We start from the raw sequence: 15,394 nt of genomic DNA, 5'->3' as shown, positions 1-15,394 counted from the left end.
GTCTGCAGATGATTCTTCAACGGCCGTGTCAATCTGATTTTTACTATTTTGCAGGTAACATTTTCCATTTTCCCTTCACTGGAACATTCACAGTTCCTTTTTTTCCCCCCTTATGTACCAGTTCAGAGACTACTATTTCCTTAATAGTTGGTATGCAGTTACCCCTAGGGAGAGACTTACCTTTGTTGAGCAAAGGTTTTGATAAGCCTAAAATGTAAAGGTTTAACCTCCAGGACGAGGGCCCATAGACTGATGGATTTAGGCTTGAGAGATGGGGTATATTTGACTGAACATGTCATGTGCCCGTGAAGCTAGCCCCAGCCAGATGCGATCCTCATGATTTGATTTAGGTGAAACATTTTTGCCAAGACTACTACGTAGGTTATGTTGTGCACCTCCCATCACATCGTATCAGGAAGAACACTAAGGTTTGCTTATTCGGTTCAGGAAAGTTTTCTTGATAGTGTCTTGATCAGTGCTTCTATTCTATTCAATATTTAGGGCTTCCCTGGTGGCGCAGTGGTTGCGCGTCCGCCTGCCGATGCAGGGGAACCGGGTTCGCGCCCCGGTCCGGGAGGATCCCGCGTGCCGCGGAGCGGCTGGGCCCGTGAGCCGTGGCCGCTGGGCCTGCGCGTCCGGAGCCTGTGCTCCGCAACGGGAGAGGCCACAGCAGAGGGAGGCCTGCATACCACAAAAAAAAAAAATAATAATAATAATATTTAATTTGATTTAATCTTCAGTAAGAATATCATTCTTAGGCTGGACTTTAAATTCTTTTGTGTCTCTCACCTTGACATTCCTTTTCCTTTTTATCTTTTCCCTCTAATTTTTGGAGGGCCTCATCAATTTTTCCTTCAAATGACTGACTCAATTTTCAACAGTGTCAATTTCTGCTCTTTACTATTCGCCTCCAATGGAAATATCAATTCTACTATGAAATTTTTAGTTTCCTATCAACCTTTTCCTAGTCCATCCATCTCCCCTTTCATCTCATGCATCTTCTTCTCAACCTGTTTTTCTTTATAAACATTCTTCTCTTGGTAAAGAGAGGCTATTTTCTCATATCCTGTAGAATATGCTAAATTTTTTTTTCCTAAAATTCCTTTGGGTTCCTAAAATTGGTGGCTTTTAGAAATCTGAGCTTTCAGGATGATGTTCCTTTCCCCTCAGTCTGCAATATTTTTCGGACTCCATGTTGTGCTGGTTCTTGTTTCCGATTTAAATTGAAATCTTTAAATTGAAAGAGCTAGCAGACAGTGTGTGTTTCTCAACAGAGACAGTATTCAAATTTCTCCTGGCAACACTCCTCAGAACTCCCTTCTCGAACTGCAGTTTTCTGAAAGATTGATATGCACAGTTTATAACAAAATTCCCTGTATCCAGGAAATGTTCATCTAATTTACTCAGCTAGACTGAATTAGGATCTTTTCCTAGTAGCATTATCTTGAGTTTTGACCCCGGGTTATATTTACATGTTAATTTGTAGCCACTTTCCAAGAATTAACTGCCTATGATTTGTGTTCTTACTGTCTTCATTTTAAAATTATCAATAGCAAACTCGACTCACCAAATATTGATCAAGCACTTTTCATTTATTCATTGTTACACACCATTCAGGCTTAAATTCTTCCTTATAACCTGAAAGAAGATCGGGGACATTTAACACAGGAATATTTTGCATCCGTAGTCAAGGTTAAACACCACTAAGAAAGGGTTTTGTTTTGCTAATTGTTTTTATTTGGCATTTGTACTTCTGTCTGTAGAATGAGGAGAAAATGCTAAGAGGTTAAGAGTGGGAGAAGAAAAGTAAATTGAGGAACTTGGTGGCAGCTACTCCAGGATATAGCCACTTAATTTAGAAAAGAGGTAGAAAAAGAGAAATTATGAAAAAAAAAAAGAGCTGTCAGGCAAAAAAAGATTACATCCCTTAAACAAAGCAGAAAACGTTCTTGGCCCCCAAAGTATTCAGGAGTGCCTTTCTCAGCCTCTTTGGAAGTAAAGATGGAGACCAAGACGCCTATCAGCAGGGTAAAAAGTGTATAGTTGTCAGCTGTAGAAAAAAAAATAATAATAATAAACCATCTAGGGCTTCCCTGGTGGTGCAGTGGTTGAGAGTCCGCCTGCCGATGCAGGGGACACGGGTTCGTGCCCCGGTTTGGGAGGATCCCACATGCCGCGGAGCGGCTGGGCCCGTGAGCCATGGCCGCTGAGCCTGCGCGTCCGGAGCCTGCGCTCCGCAACGGGAGAGGCCACAGCAGTGAGGGGCCCGCGTACCACAAAATAAATAAATAAATAATAAACCATCTAATTAGTATTCAACTTGTACAGAAACTTCGCTCCTAACCTCTGCTTCTTCTGCTTCAGGCAGCCCACGCTTGATTCACATCTCACCCCTATACCGTTGTCCCAAAGCCAAGACATGCTAGTGGCCTTACAATCACTGACCAATGTCAGCCCCATTTTTCTGTACCCAATTTACAAGACACCTGCAGTCTGGAAATTATAATGGATTGCAGCTTTTATAAAGCACAAGCAAATGAGTCGAAGAGAGGATAGGCAGACAGTACAGAATTGTGTTGTAAGTCATCAAGGGACTTTCCTGGTGGCACAGTTGTTAAGAATCCGCCTGCCAATGCAGGGGACATGGGTCTGATCCCCGGTCCTGGAAGATCCCACATGCCGTGGAGCAGCTAAGCCCGTGCGCCACAACTACTGAGCCTGCACTCTAGAGCCCATGAGCCACAGCTACTGAGCCCACGTGCTACAACTCCTAAAGCCCATGCGCCTAGAGCCTGTGCTCCGAAACAAAGAGAAGCCACCGCAATGAGAAGCCCACGCACGGCAACAAACAGCAGACCCTGCTTGCCGCAACTAGAGAAAGCCTGCGTGCAGCAAAGAAGACCCAACGCAGCCAAAAATAAATAAATAAATAAATAAATTAAAAAAAATAAGTTATCGAAACAAGCTCTGCAGGCATCAGGCTTGAGCCCAGCATTTCTGAGGAATGTCCATTTTTTCTTTGGTTCTGCAGCAGTTTGAACTCAATATTCTGATCCCCAAGAACCAAATGATCAGTTTTACTACCAAAACAACCTACACACAAAACAATGGAGGAAAAGAACAAAAAAGAAAGGGAAAATTAACTACAGAAGTAAATATACAGAAGAGAAGTTGAATAGTAGTCTAAAATATTACCCTACACATTTTTCTTCTGAGAAATTCATGTTTAACTTAGTAAATTTTGCACTACTAGGTTAATTCTAAGAGGCTAAGGCTTATTGCTCAAGGAAGAAGAAAACAAAAAGACCAAAGAGTTAAATTTGTGGTCTTGCGTAGACACAAACCATAATCTTCAAAGCCATTAAAATGTAAGGTTTGTGCACCTGAGAAAGAAAAATGTTTTGAAATATTCAAAAGCTTGGCTTGGACACTTAAAAGACACAGTTGAAATAAAAGGCCATAAAGTATATTCAAGAACAGCAAATTGGAATAAGAACATATAATAAGGTATTTAGTAGATAATAAATGCTTGTAAGGTAATAATTTATAAGGATGTATAATAACTCTTATCCAAGCCACCAAAAAGTTTGAAGAGTGGTTAAGAGAAATGCACAGTAGTTTGATGCAAGGACCAGCACCATCCTTCCTGTAGGGGTTGAGTTGCCTATTTGATGGGTGGGGCAGGATGTGGGAACATTTGGTAATAGAAACTCCAGTTAGGTCTAGAGTTACCAGAGCAGAGGAGGTTGTGTTTAAACTTTCCAGAATGTAGCTCATGAACTTGCAAGCAGTTTTGTCTCCTACATGACATCTGAGTTGTAGACAAGCGATGACCGAAGGTGGCATCTGGGGAGGCTGACTGACACACACCAAGTCGGAGTATCTTTGACTCCCTTCTCCACACGCTCCCCCACAGGGCTCAGAGGGGTCTGATAATGAGCTACAGGACCCAGCAGAATCCCAGTCTGGTTGGAGAGGTTGCCAAGAGTACCAAAAACAGCTGGCTGACTTCCAAAGAAATGTGTGTTTTATTTCCATACTGAGAGGTGACATCCCAGCTGGAGGGTGCATTTCCCAGCCTCTTTAGCATCTAGGTATGGCAGTATGTCTAGTTATTGCCAGTGGAATGTGGGCAGAAGTGATTAAGAAGCAGGAGAACTTTCCCATATCCTTTCCCCTTCTCTGGCTGGAAGAAAACATTCCAAGACCCCGAGTGATTGTTCCTGCATACAGTTGGACAACCACGATGAATTCACAAGGGGTACCTAGGATATACTAAATATTCACAGGAAATAATATTATCAGTAGGACATACCACAGTGAACTAAAGGGGGCATTTGAGATATTACAAATCTTTGAGGAAAACATAGTACCATCTGGGACACCGAGTAAATTACGACTTCTAAATTGTTTGGCCCTAACTAATTAAAAAAAGAAGCTGTTAGATATTTCTTTGGGCCTGCAGCCCCAAGAATGTATTATTGAGACGCTCAGGGCACTATGAGAAAGGAAAGATTAGAACATCTGCCTTAGAGAACGGTGGAACCACAGGTGAAAGGACACCGGATTCTTACATTTCTACACGAAAGAAAGCCAGCAACTAAGCAACTCCCACATTGGTCTGGAATATGAGTCAGAAATACATTTTGGTTGTATTAATCCATTGAACTTTGGGAGTCGATTTGTCATTACCTAACTAATGCACAGAGCACATAGGAATCCAGACCTGAGGCCAAGAGCCTCAGATGTCAACAGTGGATTCCTCCACTGTTGTACCACAAGGAGGACAGGAGAGATGAACTTCATCTCACTGGAGGCCACCAAGCCAAGAAGATGACTCACAGAATAGATGCCTCCTATTCAATGCCCAGTCAATACAGAAGCCCCTGAAATGACGATCAACCTCAGGAAAGGGGGAAAGAATAAGGAGGAGGTGAAGTTTGCTTCGAATTTAGCCCAAATGAGACTGAGTAACCTTAAGTTTGGTATTCTCAAATTTCTACCGTCGATGGATAAGTGTTTGAATGCTAAGTTAATTATACCTTTCGGGAAAAAAAAAAAAAGAAATTTACATGATGTACATTTTATTCTGGAACTGTAAAATTTTGAATTCACCACATGTATGTTACAGCAAGGGAAGAAACATAGACAGAGGCCACTGTCTCTGTTTCTACGACTGGTCCCCCAGCTCTCGTTATTCATGACTTCTCTTGTCCTGTTCCCTTTGCTTTGGGCCAGCATCCCAGCTGGTTGGCGTTCTTTGCCCATCGGAGTGAGGAGCCTGAGTCACTGGTGGGGCGGCCGAGGCGAGGTGACAGCACTTTAGTTAACCTTTCCAGGAGGACGTGGTGATACAAGGGACTCTCCCGGGCTCCCTCCTGCTGAGTAGCAGCGCTGTATTCATTCAGTTGTCAGGCTCAGTCACTCTGACCAACACTACAATCCTATTCTTGCCCGTTTCTTTCAGAGGAGCCCAATAAAGGCCAGGCACAAATTTAAAACTGCAATTCAGTGAAACAGTTCTTGTGTCTCTTGGTGGAAACATATCTCCTCCCTTGCTCACTGACACTTCAAAACCAGTAGGGTCCCGATTCATGAAAAATTGGTAGTAGGAATTGGGTAATGAGTGGTAAGTAGCCCAAACCACACGTGTCTATCTAGTACAGAAGTGATAAAAACATTGCACAGTCAACATCTTCTTTGGTCCCCCTCCCCTCAGCTTTGCTGAGTTTAGCTGCTCATCTCCCTCCTGGATATGTAAACTGACAATTTAAAGAAGGCAAGATTTATCACCCTCAAATTCAGTGACTCTCAACTGAGGGCAATTTTGCCCCCTAGGGGAACGTGTGGCAATGTCTGAAGACGTTTCTGAGAGTCACAACTTAGAGGGAGGTTCCAGTGGATAAAGACCAGAGGATGCCTAGGACCACACCCACAACAAAGAATTGCATGGTCCAAAATGTCACGGGACTGAGGCTGATAAACCCTGATCCACTTAATTTGTTTACATGTGTAACTTGCTTCCCGCACTAGAATGCAAGCTCTGTGAGGGCAGGGACTTTGTCCTGTTTACTGTTCTGTGCCTGGAACGTGGAAGTCAGCAAATATTTGATGACTAAATAATAGATGAATGAGTGTCTCTCGTAGTTCTATCAGGCGTTCTTACACATGATCGCATCCAACCACTTGCTTCTTGTATTGGAAGGGTTATAAGGTAAAGGAGGGCGGTGGAGGGTAGCATGACTGAAATATTTGGGATGGCACAACTTCCCTTTTTAAATTTTTTTTATTATCTATTTTACACATACTAGTGTGTACATGTCAATCCCAATCTCCCAATTCATCCCACCACCACCCCGCTTTCCCCCCTTGGTGTCCATATGTTTGTTCTCTACAACTGTGTCTCTATTTCTGCCTTGCAAACCGGTTCATCTGTACCATTTTTCTAGATTCCACCTGTATGCGTTAATATACGATTTCCTCTTTCTGACTTACTTTCTGACTTCCTTGAATGTCCTAATGTAGTTCTCTTCCTGACATGGCACAATCAAAATGTTCATAATTTTCCTTCACTTTTATTTTCTAACTTGAAGAAAAATGGACATTGCAATTTTTACAGTGTCCTCAATTCCTTCATTCATGTCTACTCATTACATGATATTATCATCCAAGTACTGTGATAGGTGTTGTCACCAAACAAAATTATGACTTAGGACTCGTGTTTAACATTTTGCACTGAGATTTGATGTAATTGTTCTGTATCTTTTCTAGCGATTACAAATGTGTTTCCCCTTCCAGGAAATGTGCCTCTTTTCCTCCCTTCCCATTAACACTTAAGTTAAGCTTGGAAGAAAGATGGAGAAGAAGGGGGTGTCTAGGCCCCCAGCTGGCTTCCCTCACCGACCCTTAAGCAGAGCTCTATTGCGGCAATAACGCCAGCTTCCAGTACCTGTTTATTTATACGGTTTTATCCCTGCTTGCCTGTCATAGACTTGCTGTTAATGGTCTTCATATCACTGGTACCTGACACAAAAGGTGGGCTCAACAGATGCTTACTGAATAAATAAAATGCCTTTTGCCTACTTCACAATGTCACCTAGGGCACCCTCTGCCAACTTCACAATGTCACTTTCAACTGATCCTGCACAGAAATGGGGACTTCACAGGGGTCTGGGGGATATATCTGGTTTCAGACCCGTCTGAATCACTCGCCAGTGGTGGATCCAGCCAATGAAGAGAAAAGCAAACGATCCAAAGTCTTGAGTAACCGCCAGTGGATTTGGGTTAAACAGCCTGAGATGGAAGGGCACTAATTCTGGAGTTAGAAGGACCAGTGAAGACCTCTCCAGAATGGCGAGGAATCGGAGCTGCGTGTAGGCAGGGGTATGCATGTCTCCACGGCCCAGGGGGTCTCCTCCCAGCTGCTGCAGACGAGCGGCCGGCCCTAGAGGCTAGCGGTGTGGACATGAACTGATTTGTTCCAGCCCTGGGCCGCCAAACCGCCCGACGAGTGAGGAGAAAGCAGCACGTAGCCTCGGCAGGTCCCAGAAGTTTAGGAGAGGGACTGTCCCAGCCCTGCCCACAGGGCGCTAGAGGGTCAGAAAGGACCCGCCCTTCCTCGACTGGGGCTCAGCAGGGCGAAGGTTGTCCTCAAGGCCACGTGAGCCTTCCTCGCCTCTAAAAGCCCCAAACAGGCCGGGCTCATGAGAGAGGAAAGTTAAGGACGCCCCAACCTCTGCATCGCTGCGCCCCGCTACCGGCCGCGGAACCGCTCTGCCAACAGCCGCCTGGTCCAGCCGAGCGGAGATCGCGGCCGCCGAGCGATGTCCCGCCGCAGCCCGGACGGGAGCCTCGGGCTGCCCTGGCCGCCGGCCCCGCTGCCGCTGCTGCTGCTTCTGGCCGCCGTGGTGCCGCCGGGCCTGGCAGGTGAGCAGCGCGCCCCGCGGGCAGCCCGGCCGGGGGGCGCCGGGAGGGGCCCTGGACGCCCGCGCGCTCCCCGCTGCGCCCGCGCCGCTCGGTGAACTCCGGAGTCCGGTCAAGTTTACTTCCCGCGGGTGTGTCCGTCTGGCTTCTGGGTGGGCGCCAAGGAACGCGCTTCTGCCGGGGTTGCTCCAGCCCTGCTGGAGCTCGGGGACGGCCCCAGACGAGGTCATAGGGTGTGTGCTTCTGCGAACTTAAGACGCGCTGGCCAGGATTCCTGGCAGACAAATCGGTTCGCTCCTGCACGACTCTTGGCTTTGCTGAACCTTGGCTGGTCCTAAAAGCGTCAGCCAAAGGTCATCTGAATATATTTATTCGCACCATACAGAGGTATGATCCCGGAATGCCACTTTTTTTTTTTTTTTGCCTTAATTGACAATGACTTTGGTTTAAAATGATGAGAAGTGCAGCCTGGTATTGTCAGCTTGGTATGTGCCAGGCAGCGCGCGGAGGATTTGTGTTCTTTCATATAATGCTCACTACAATCCTAAGTAGGCTTATTATCCCCATAATGCAGATGAGAAAGTTTAAGACTGAGAGATTTCAGTAATTTGCATAAAGATACACAGCCACTGAAGGCAGAGCTGAAATGTAAAAGGCCATTTACTTGACTACTCCCCTCTTAGTAAAACAGGTTTTAAAACGGTTTTATTCCTACAGGTATTGACACTGACCCTTTGCCTAAAAAAAAAAAAAAAAAAAAAGTTTGGGCTTTGTCACTTTCACTCCCAATGAGTAAAACCAAGATTAAGTAAAAAAAAAAAAAAAAAAAAAAAAAAAAAAAACCTGAAAGACTTGAAAAGTAATATTAAGAGAGGATTCATTTCATTTTATTTCCTAATCCCTTTTCTGTGCTGACCTTGTGCAAGACTAGGGTGGGGTTCGGGAGAGCCGTTCTTGTCCCTCCACCTTCCATCAACAGGTGTGTGCGGTCACCAGATTTCAAGGCCTTTGCTTTAGCAACCTGACCACTTATCATTCCTAAATCTTTCCAGTCTTTGAAGCTGCCTGGGCTCCTGAGCTCAGAAATGACCGATCCCAGGCTCCTGACCCGTGATTTGCCTGCACATTCTGGAGGTGGTGGAGTCCCCGCGCCACGCCTTAGCCCATTGAGACTGCTCATTAGGACACACCTGGGGGCAGGCTAGGGAGTGCCCTGGAAATGGAAATGGCTTCTGTGTCTGGAGTGCTGGTGGAATCTTCTCTCCCGTTTCTGTTCTTCTTTTGGATTATTGGGATTGTTTTAAATGTTTCTGTAGATGCGAGGGGGCAGCCTGAGGAGTGAGGTGGAGACATTGTTTTTCTGAAGATGGGGCACTGTTTATTCAAGAAGATATCAACCGACAAGAAGCGGCTTCTTAAACTGAGTTCCCCAAATAAGAAGCTGAAGCCATGCCAGGTGGAGGGAGTCAAGGCAAAGAGTGAGGGCACTTCTGCTGCAACTGATCCTGATGGCACTGTGCCCAGCAATCCAGAAAGACGTCTTATCATGGCATTGGGGGATGACTGGTCAATCCCACCCTGACTGTCTCAAAAGATGCGATCTCTGTTTCCTTTGTTCCACCCATATTAACCTGTTTTCTAGTGCAGCTTTTGGGGTCTTTGTCTTACCCTCAACTGTTGGACTGCCAACAACTTTTGGGCAGAAATTGGGGCCTTTGCTACCCCTTGCTTTCCATGTTCTCTCTGAAATGCCCAGCTCAGTACTCAGCATTTAACGAGTGCCCGGTAAACACTAAAGGGATTGTATTTTCAACCCCCTGGAATGAATTTTATATCTGCTAACATACACCTCTTTATCCAAAACCAACTTCTTTCGTTTTTTGAAAGTTACGTTGTAGTTTCATTATACTAGAAAACGGCAAACAACTACCAATTCATCCTAGCCATATATTTCAAACTATTAAAGACTTTAGACATATAATCGCATTGCCTTTATCTTTCCAGACTTTCAAGCCCCACATGTGTTTTTAGGATGTCTTGTGTAATTTTTCTTTTCTTTTCTTTTTTTTTTTTTTTTTTGCCGCATAGCTTACATCTCCTACCAGGGATTGAACTCGAGCTCTTGGCAGTGAAAGCTCGGAGTTCTAACCACTGGACTACCAGGGAATTAGCAGTTTTTCTAAGTCGTATGTATAGTGCAGTCAGGTTGTCACCAGGGAAAGAGATGGGTTGGTTGCCAAGAGACCCGTAAGGTGGCGTGTGCCGTGGTAAAACTGGTTCCAGATCTGGCCCTGGGACTTGCAGGGCTAGACTCCAGAAATTCATTCTTTCCAGTTCTCCAGAGCTGATCAGATACAAGGAAGCTGACTTGTCCCAATAAACACACGTCTATTCATCAAAATACTAATTGTTGTTCATTTTTATCAGACTGGTTATTTGTGTAGCCTGCTCCAGGCACATCCTCACTGCAATCAAACTACACAGGATAAAAGAATATCAGGGATTCTTAGGCTGGGGGCCTGATTCATCTGCCTCTCACTAGGACTGGACACTTCAGTCAGCCCATGGTTCCTCCTTACCACACACTGCTTGCCCAAAAACCTGGTCACCAACTCCTTTTCCACTCTCCCATGACTCACCAGTGCCACGTGAGACTAACTGATTGCCTCTCTAAAGAGGCTAATCCCTTTATGCGGCTGTCAAGGAGCTTACAGTCCTGGGAGTTGCTCAGTCTCCTTAACTGATGTAGCAGACGTATGGCTGAGGCCAATCTCAATTGATCCTTTATCTCTGAGAACTTTCTTCTTTCCAGATTCCCTGAGGAAGTTGCTCCATGTGTTCACTCTTTCTATGGCAGGTCTTCATTCTTGGAAGTCAAGTATTAGAGAGATATGATGGAATTCCAAGACAGAAGCCATAGAGCCAGACTGCCTATGTTTGAATCCTGGCTCCAATACTTACTAACCACATGACCTTCGGTCAATTATCTAACCTCTCCATGCCTCAATTTCCTCATCTGTAAAATGGGTATTATAATAATATCTATATCATAAGTTTGTTGTGAGGAACAGTGCCTGGCACATAGTAGGGGCTATATAATTGACCAGCCACTGGAGTTGCTTTTCTCTGAAAAGGCATCGTGGATCTCTTGATAAGGCAAAAAGATTACAAAAGGATTATTATAAAAACAGAATTTTTTCTTAATCATGGCCTAACCTTTCAGGGAGTTGGGGTCCATACCAGCACATTAAGCAGCTGTTTCAGAAAACACTTTCCTGGGTTATAACTGTCTGTAATCATCTTGATTATTTTTGCTACAGTGCAATTTTTATTAACCATGGCTGCTTTAGAATTTCCCAACACTTTTCTGTCTTTCTGAGACTCACTAAGTCTTCCTACAGCTCATCCCCATTGTCTTAGTGTTTTAGACCCAAAAGAAGACAGTGCTCTGTGTGAACGCAAACATTTTCTTGTGCTCTTTCTATACTAGTTTTTTTTTTTTAATGTGGTATCTTTTTTTCTGAACTTTTAATTTTATATTGGAGTATAGCCAGTTAACAATGTTGTGATAGTTTCAGGTGCACAGCAAAGTGACTCAGCCATACACATATCCACTCTCCCCCTAACTACCCCCCCATCCAGGCTGCCACATAACATTGAGCAGAGTTCCCTGTGCTATATGGTGGGTCCTGGCTGGTTACTGGTTTTAAATATAGCTGTGTGTGTATGTCAATCCCAAACACCCTCACTATCCCTCCCCTCCACCCTTACCCCCTGGTAACCATAACTTCATTCTCTAAGTCTGTGAGTTTGTTTCTGTTCTGTAAATAAGTTCATTTGTATCATTTCTTTTTACATTCTGCATATAAGCGATATCACACAATATTTCTCTTTCTCTGTGTGACTCACTTCACTCAGTATGACAATCTCTAGGTCCATCCATGTTGCCGCAAATGGCATTATTTCATTCTTTTTAATGGCTGAGTAATATTCCATTGTATATATGTACCACATCTTCTTTATCCATTCCTCTGTTGGTGGACATTTAGGTTGCTTCCATATCTTGGCTATTGTAAACAGTGCTGCAATGAACATTGGGGTGCGTGTATACTTTTGAACCATGTTGTTCTCTGGATATATGCCCAGGAGTGGGATTGCAGGGTCATATGGTAGCTCTATTTTTAGTTTTTTAAGAAACCTCCATACTGTTCTCCATAGCGGCTGTATCAATTTACATTCCCACCAACAGTGCAGGAGGGTTCCATTCTCTCCACACCCTCTCCAGCATTTATTGTTGATGGACTTTTTGATAATAGCCATTTTGACTGGTGTGAGGTGATATCTCACTGTAGTTTTGATTTGCATTTCTCTAAAAATTTGCGATGTTGAACATCTTTTCACGTGCCTCTTGGCCATCTGTATGTCTTCTTTGGAGAAATGTCTATTCAGGTCTTCTGCCCATTTTTTGATTGGGTTGTTTGTTTTGACGATATCAAGCCACATGAGCTGTTTGTATATTTTGGAGACTAATCCCTTGTCGGTCACATCATTTGCAAATATTTTCTCCCATTCTGTGGGTTGTCTTTTCACTGTGTTCATGGTTTTCTTTGCTGTGCAAAAGCTTTTGAGTTTAATTAGGTCTCATTTGTTTATTCTTGTTCTTATTCCCATTACTCTGGGAGATGGATCAAAAAAGATATTGTTGCAATTTATGTCAGAGAGTGTTCTGCCTATGTTTTCCTCTAGGAGTTTTATAGTGTTTGGGCTCACATTTAGGTCTTTAATCCATTTTGAGCTTATTTTTTTGTATGGTGTTAAAGAATGATCTGATTTTATTTTTTTACATGTAGCTGTCCAGTTTTCCCAGCACCATTTGTTGAAGAGACTGTCTTCCCACCACTGTGTAGTCTTGCCTCCTTTGTCATAGATTAATTGACCACAGATGCATAGGTTTAATTTCTCTGATGAAGAGACAAAGCAAATCTAAAAACCAGGTATCAATTTACTGAAAGCCCTTTCGAAGAAGGAAAGCTGCAAAGCCAAGGTACACAGAGGGATGCTGAATGACCATGCTCATGGAGCATGAAAGAGAAAAGCAATTCAAGGATCACAGTCAGTAAACTATCAGCCAGAACCAATCTGGATAGATTAAGTTGCAATTTTATTGTTTTTATATTTTTCTCTGACATATTCTGCTTTCTCATGTTTCTTTTTTTCTCTAACTGACTGACTATATCAGGCAAAAATTGTATTGCTCAGGGTTGAAAACTACATCCTCTTTCATAAATGAGGTGCCAGCAAACTTAGGTTCCAAATACGGGAAGGAGTGATTTAGGCCACTTATGATTATTTTACAAATTCTAAGACAGGGTTAGGAATTTTTTTTCAACTGAAAACAATTAACTCATAGAAAATATTAGAATAAACAGGTAAATAAAAGAAATTCAATTGGGGTGTTTGGGTTTTTAGAGAGAAATAGGAAAATGATGGGACCTCTTTCATATTTATTTACAGAAGAAAAATACTCTGTTTTTAGAAAGTAATATTCCCATTCATTCAACAAATATTTATCAAGTGCATTGATTCTAAGGATGTTGATGTTAAAAATGTTTAAATCTGGGACTTCCCTGATGGCGCAGTGGTTAAGAATCCTCCTGCCAATGCAGGGGACACAGGTTTGATCCCTGGTCCGGGAAGGGAAGATCCCACACGCCACGGAGCAGCTAAGCCCGTGCACCACAACTACTGAGCCTGCGCTCTAGAGCCTGTGCTCCGCAACAGGAGAAGCCGCCGCAATAAGAAGCCTATGCACCGCAGCGAAGAGTAGCTCCCGCTCGCCACAACTAGAGAAAGCACGTGCACAGCAATGAAGGCCCAACGCAGCCAAAAAAAAAAAAAAAAAAAAGTTTAAATCTCATTTTCATTTTCATGACTCTAGAGAAAATATCAACACGTGGCCCTTGCCCCTTGGGCATCTGAACGTCCTCTAGGCTCCTTACCCAAGCTTGAAGACATAATGACTCGAGTTATTTTCGATTAACTTCTGTGAATGTTCAGATAAATTTCACTTTTGGGTCAAGAACACACACAATTAAACTAGATTCATCACAGAAACATTACTGTGCCAGCTACAGCACTCCCAGGATATAGGGTCATAAGCAGAAGTGGCCCCTGCCTTCACAGAGCTTGTATCGAGCTAGATTGATATTAGAATTATGTGATATTTTTCTACCTTTTTGCTGTTACACTTTCCACACCATTCGCCTCACAACATGGAGGAGTTTTTTTAAAAATAGAAAAGCATAAGGCTTAAATTATTCGAGGATTTAAGAAAATCAGAAAAAAGCATGGGACTGGGTAACCAGGAAGAGTTGATACATGGAGAAAACATTGAGGAACGGAGGACATCAATTAGGGGCAGCAGGAGAAACTCAGATTTGGGCTTAATTCTCAAAGCATTTGCTGGTCAGTAATGTTAGCAGTAAATTTTTCTCATTGAATTCTCTTGAGGACTGGGTAAAAGTTTTTTTTTTTTTCCATGCGTGGGGGCACATGAGTGTCAAAAAAGCACAGATTTACGGAAGTTTATTATTTGTGGTCAGAAAAGTAGGTAGTACCAGTAACAGTGACACAGCCACCCTTTTTCATTTCATTTTTCATTTCCCCCAAAGCTCACTGGAGGTGAGGGTGGGAGAGAATGCATGAGACAAGCTGGGGAAGGGCTGAGGCTGTGGCATTTGTGTCCCAAAATCAGTTTGGAAAACATACTTATTATATTTGGGAGGAGAAGAAAGGACATATCTCTGGATGATGCCCACAATTGTCCTACTGTGGTCAGTTGACTTAGTAACAATTAGACTCATTCATCACCAGGAGCCTGTTGACAAGTATTCTGCGCCTGCCTATGTTTATCAATGCCATTACTTCCACTTTACCGTTTTTAAAGAAAGCCCACCAATATGGTCATGACTCAGTTCAGAATAAATTGACTTTCCCGCTCAAGATCATTCTTTAAGGGTCATAATCAGCATTAGCTGATTAGCATAGCTTGACCAAGTCCCAGTGTATCACCCTCTTGGGCCAAGGTGCCACGATGCTCCAGTATTAAGTTTCTAATTTTAGCGCTAATTTTCATAGACAATCTTTGCATCAAAAAGATAAAATACTGAGTCAGTTTTGAATGTGGAAAATAGATAACCATATATAAATATTTAATCTGAGCTTTATAGTATCTTAACCACTAAAAACTTAGTGTGTCCAAAACTAAACTCATATTCCCGCCCAGACCTGTTTCCCATCTGCTCCCTCTATCAGTGATGATACAACAACCATCCACTGAGTCACAGCCTAGAATCTGAGTCATTCTGGCCTCTTCCCACCTCTTTGATGACCTTAATATGTTTGTCTTTAACCTGAGCAGCTGTACAGTGGTTTCTTAGGCAGAGAAATAAATGCAGTACATACCATTTCT

At 43.3% G+C, this 15,394-nt stretch overlaps 1 protein-coding gene across 1 annotated transcript in view; it reads left to right on the top strand.

The window, feature by feature from the left end:
• Positions 1-6,367: 6,367 nt before the first annotated feature.
• Positions 6,368-15,394, top strand: part of PLBD1 (phospholipase B domain containing 1) — a 72,199-nt gene continuing 63,172 nt past the window's right edge. Inside the window, exon 1 of the mRNA XM_024128965.3 lies at positions 6,368-7,926. Coding sequence (XP_023984733.1) covers positions 7,824-7,926 — 103 coding nt within the window. The 5' untranslated portion in view covers positions 6,368-7,823. The remainder of the gene's footprint in view (positions 7,927-15,394) is intronic.

This window comes from Physeter macrocephalus, chromosome 6, assembly GCF_002837175.3.
Source record: "Physeter macrocephalus isolate SW-GA chromosome 6, ASM283717v5, whole genome shotgun sequence".
NCBI classification, from domain to species: domain Eukaryota; kingdom Metazoa; phylum Chordata; class Mammalia; order Artiodactyla; family Physeteridae; genus Physeter; species Physeter macrocephalus.
The sequence above is the reverse complement of the archived record's forward strand: the minus strand, read 5'-3'. Positions and strand labels throughout refer to the sequence as shown.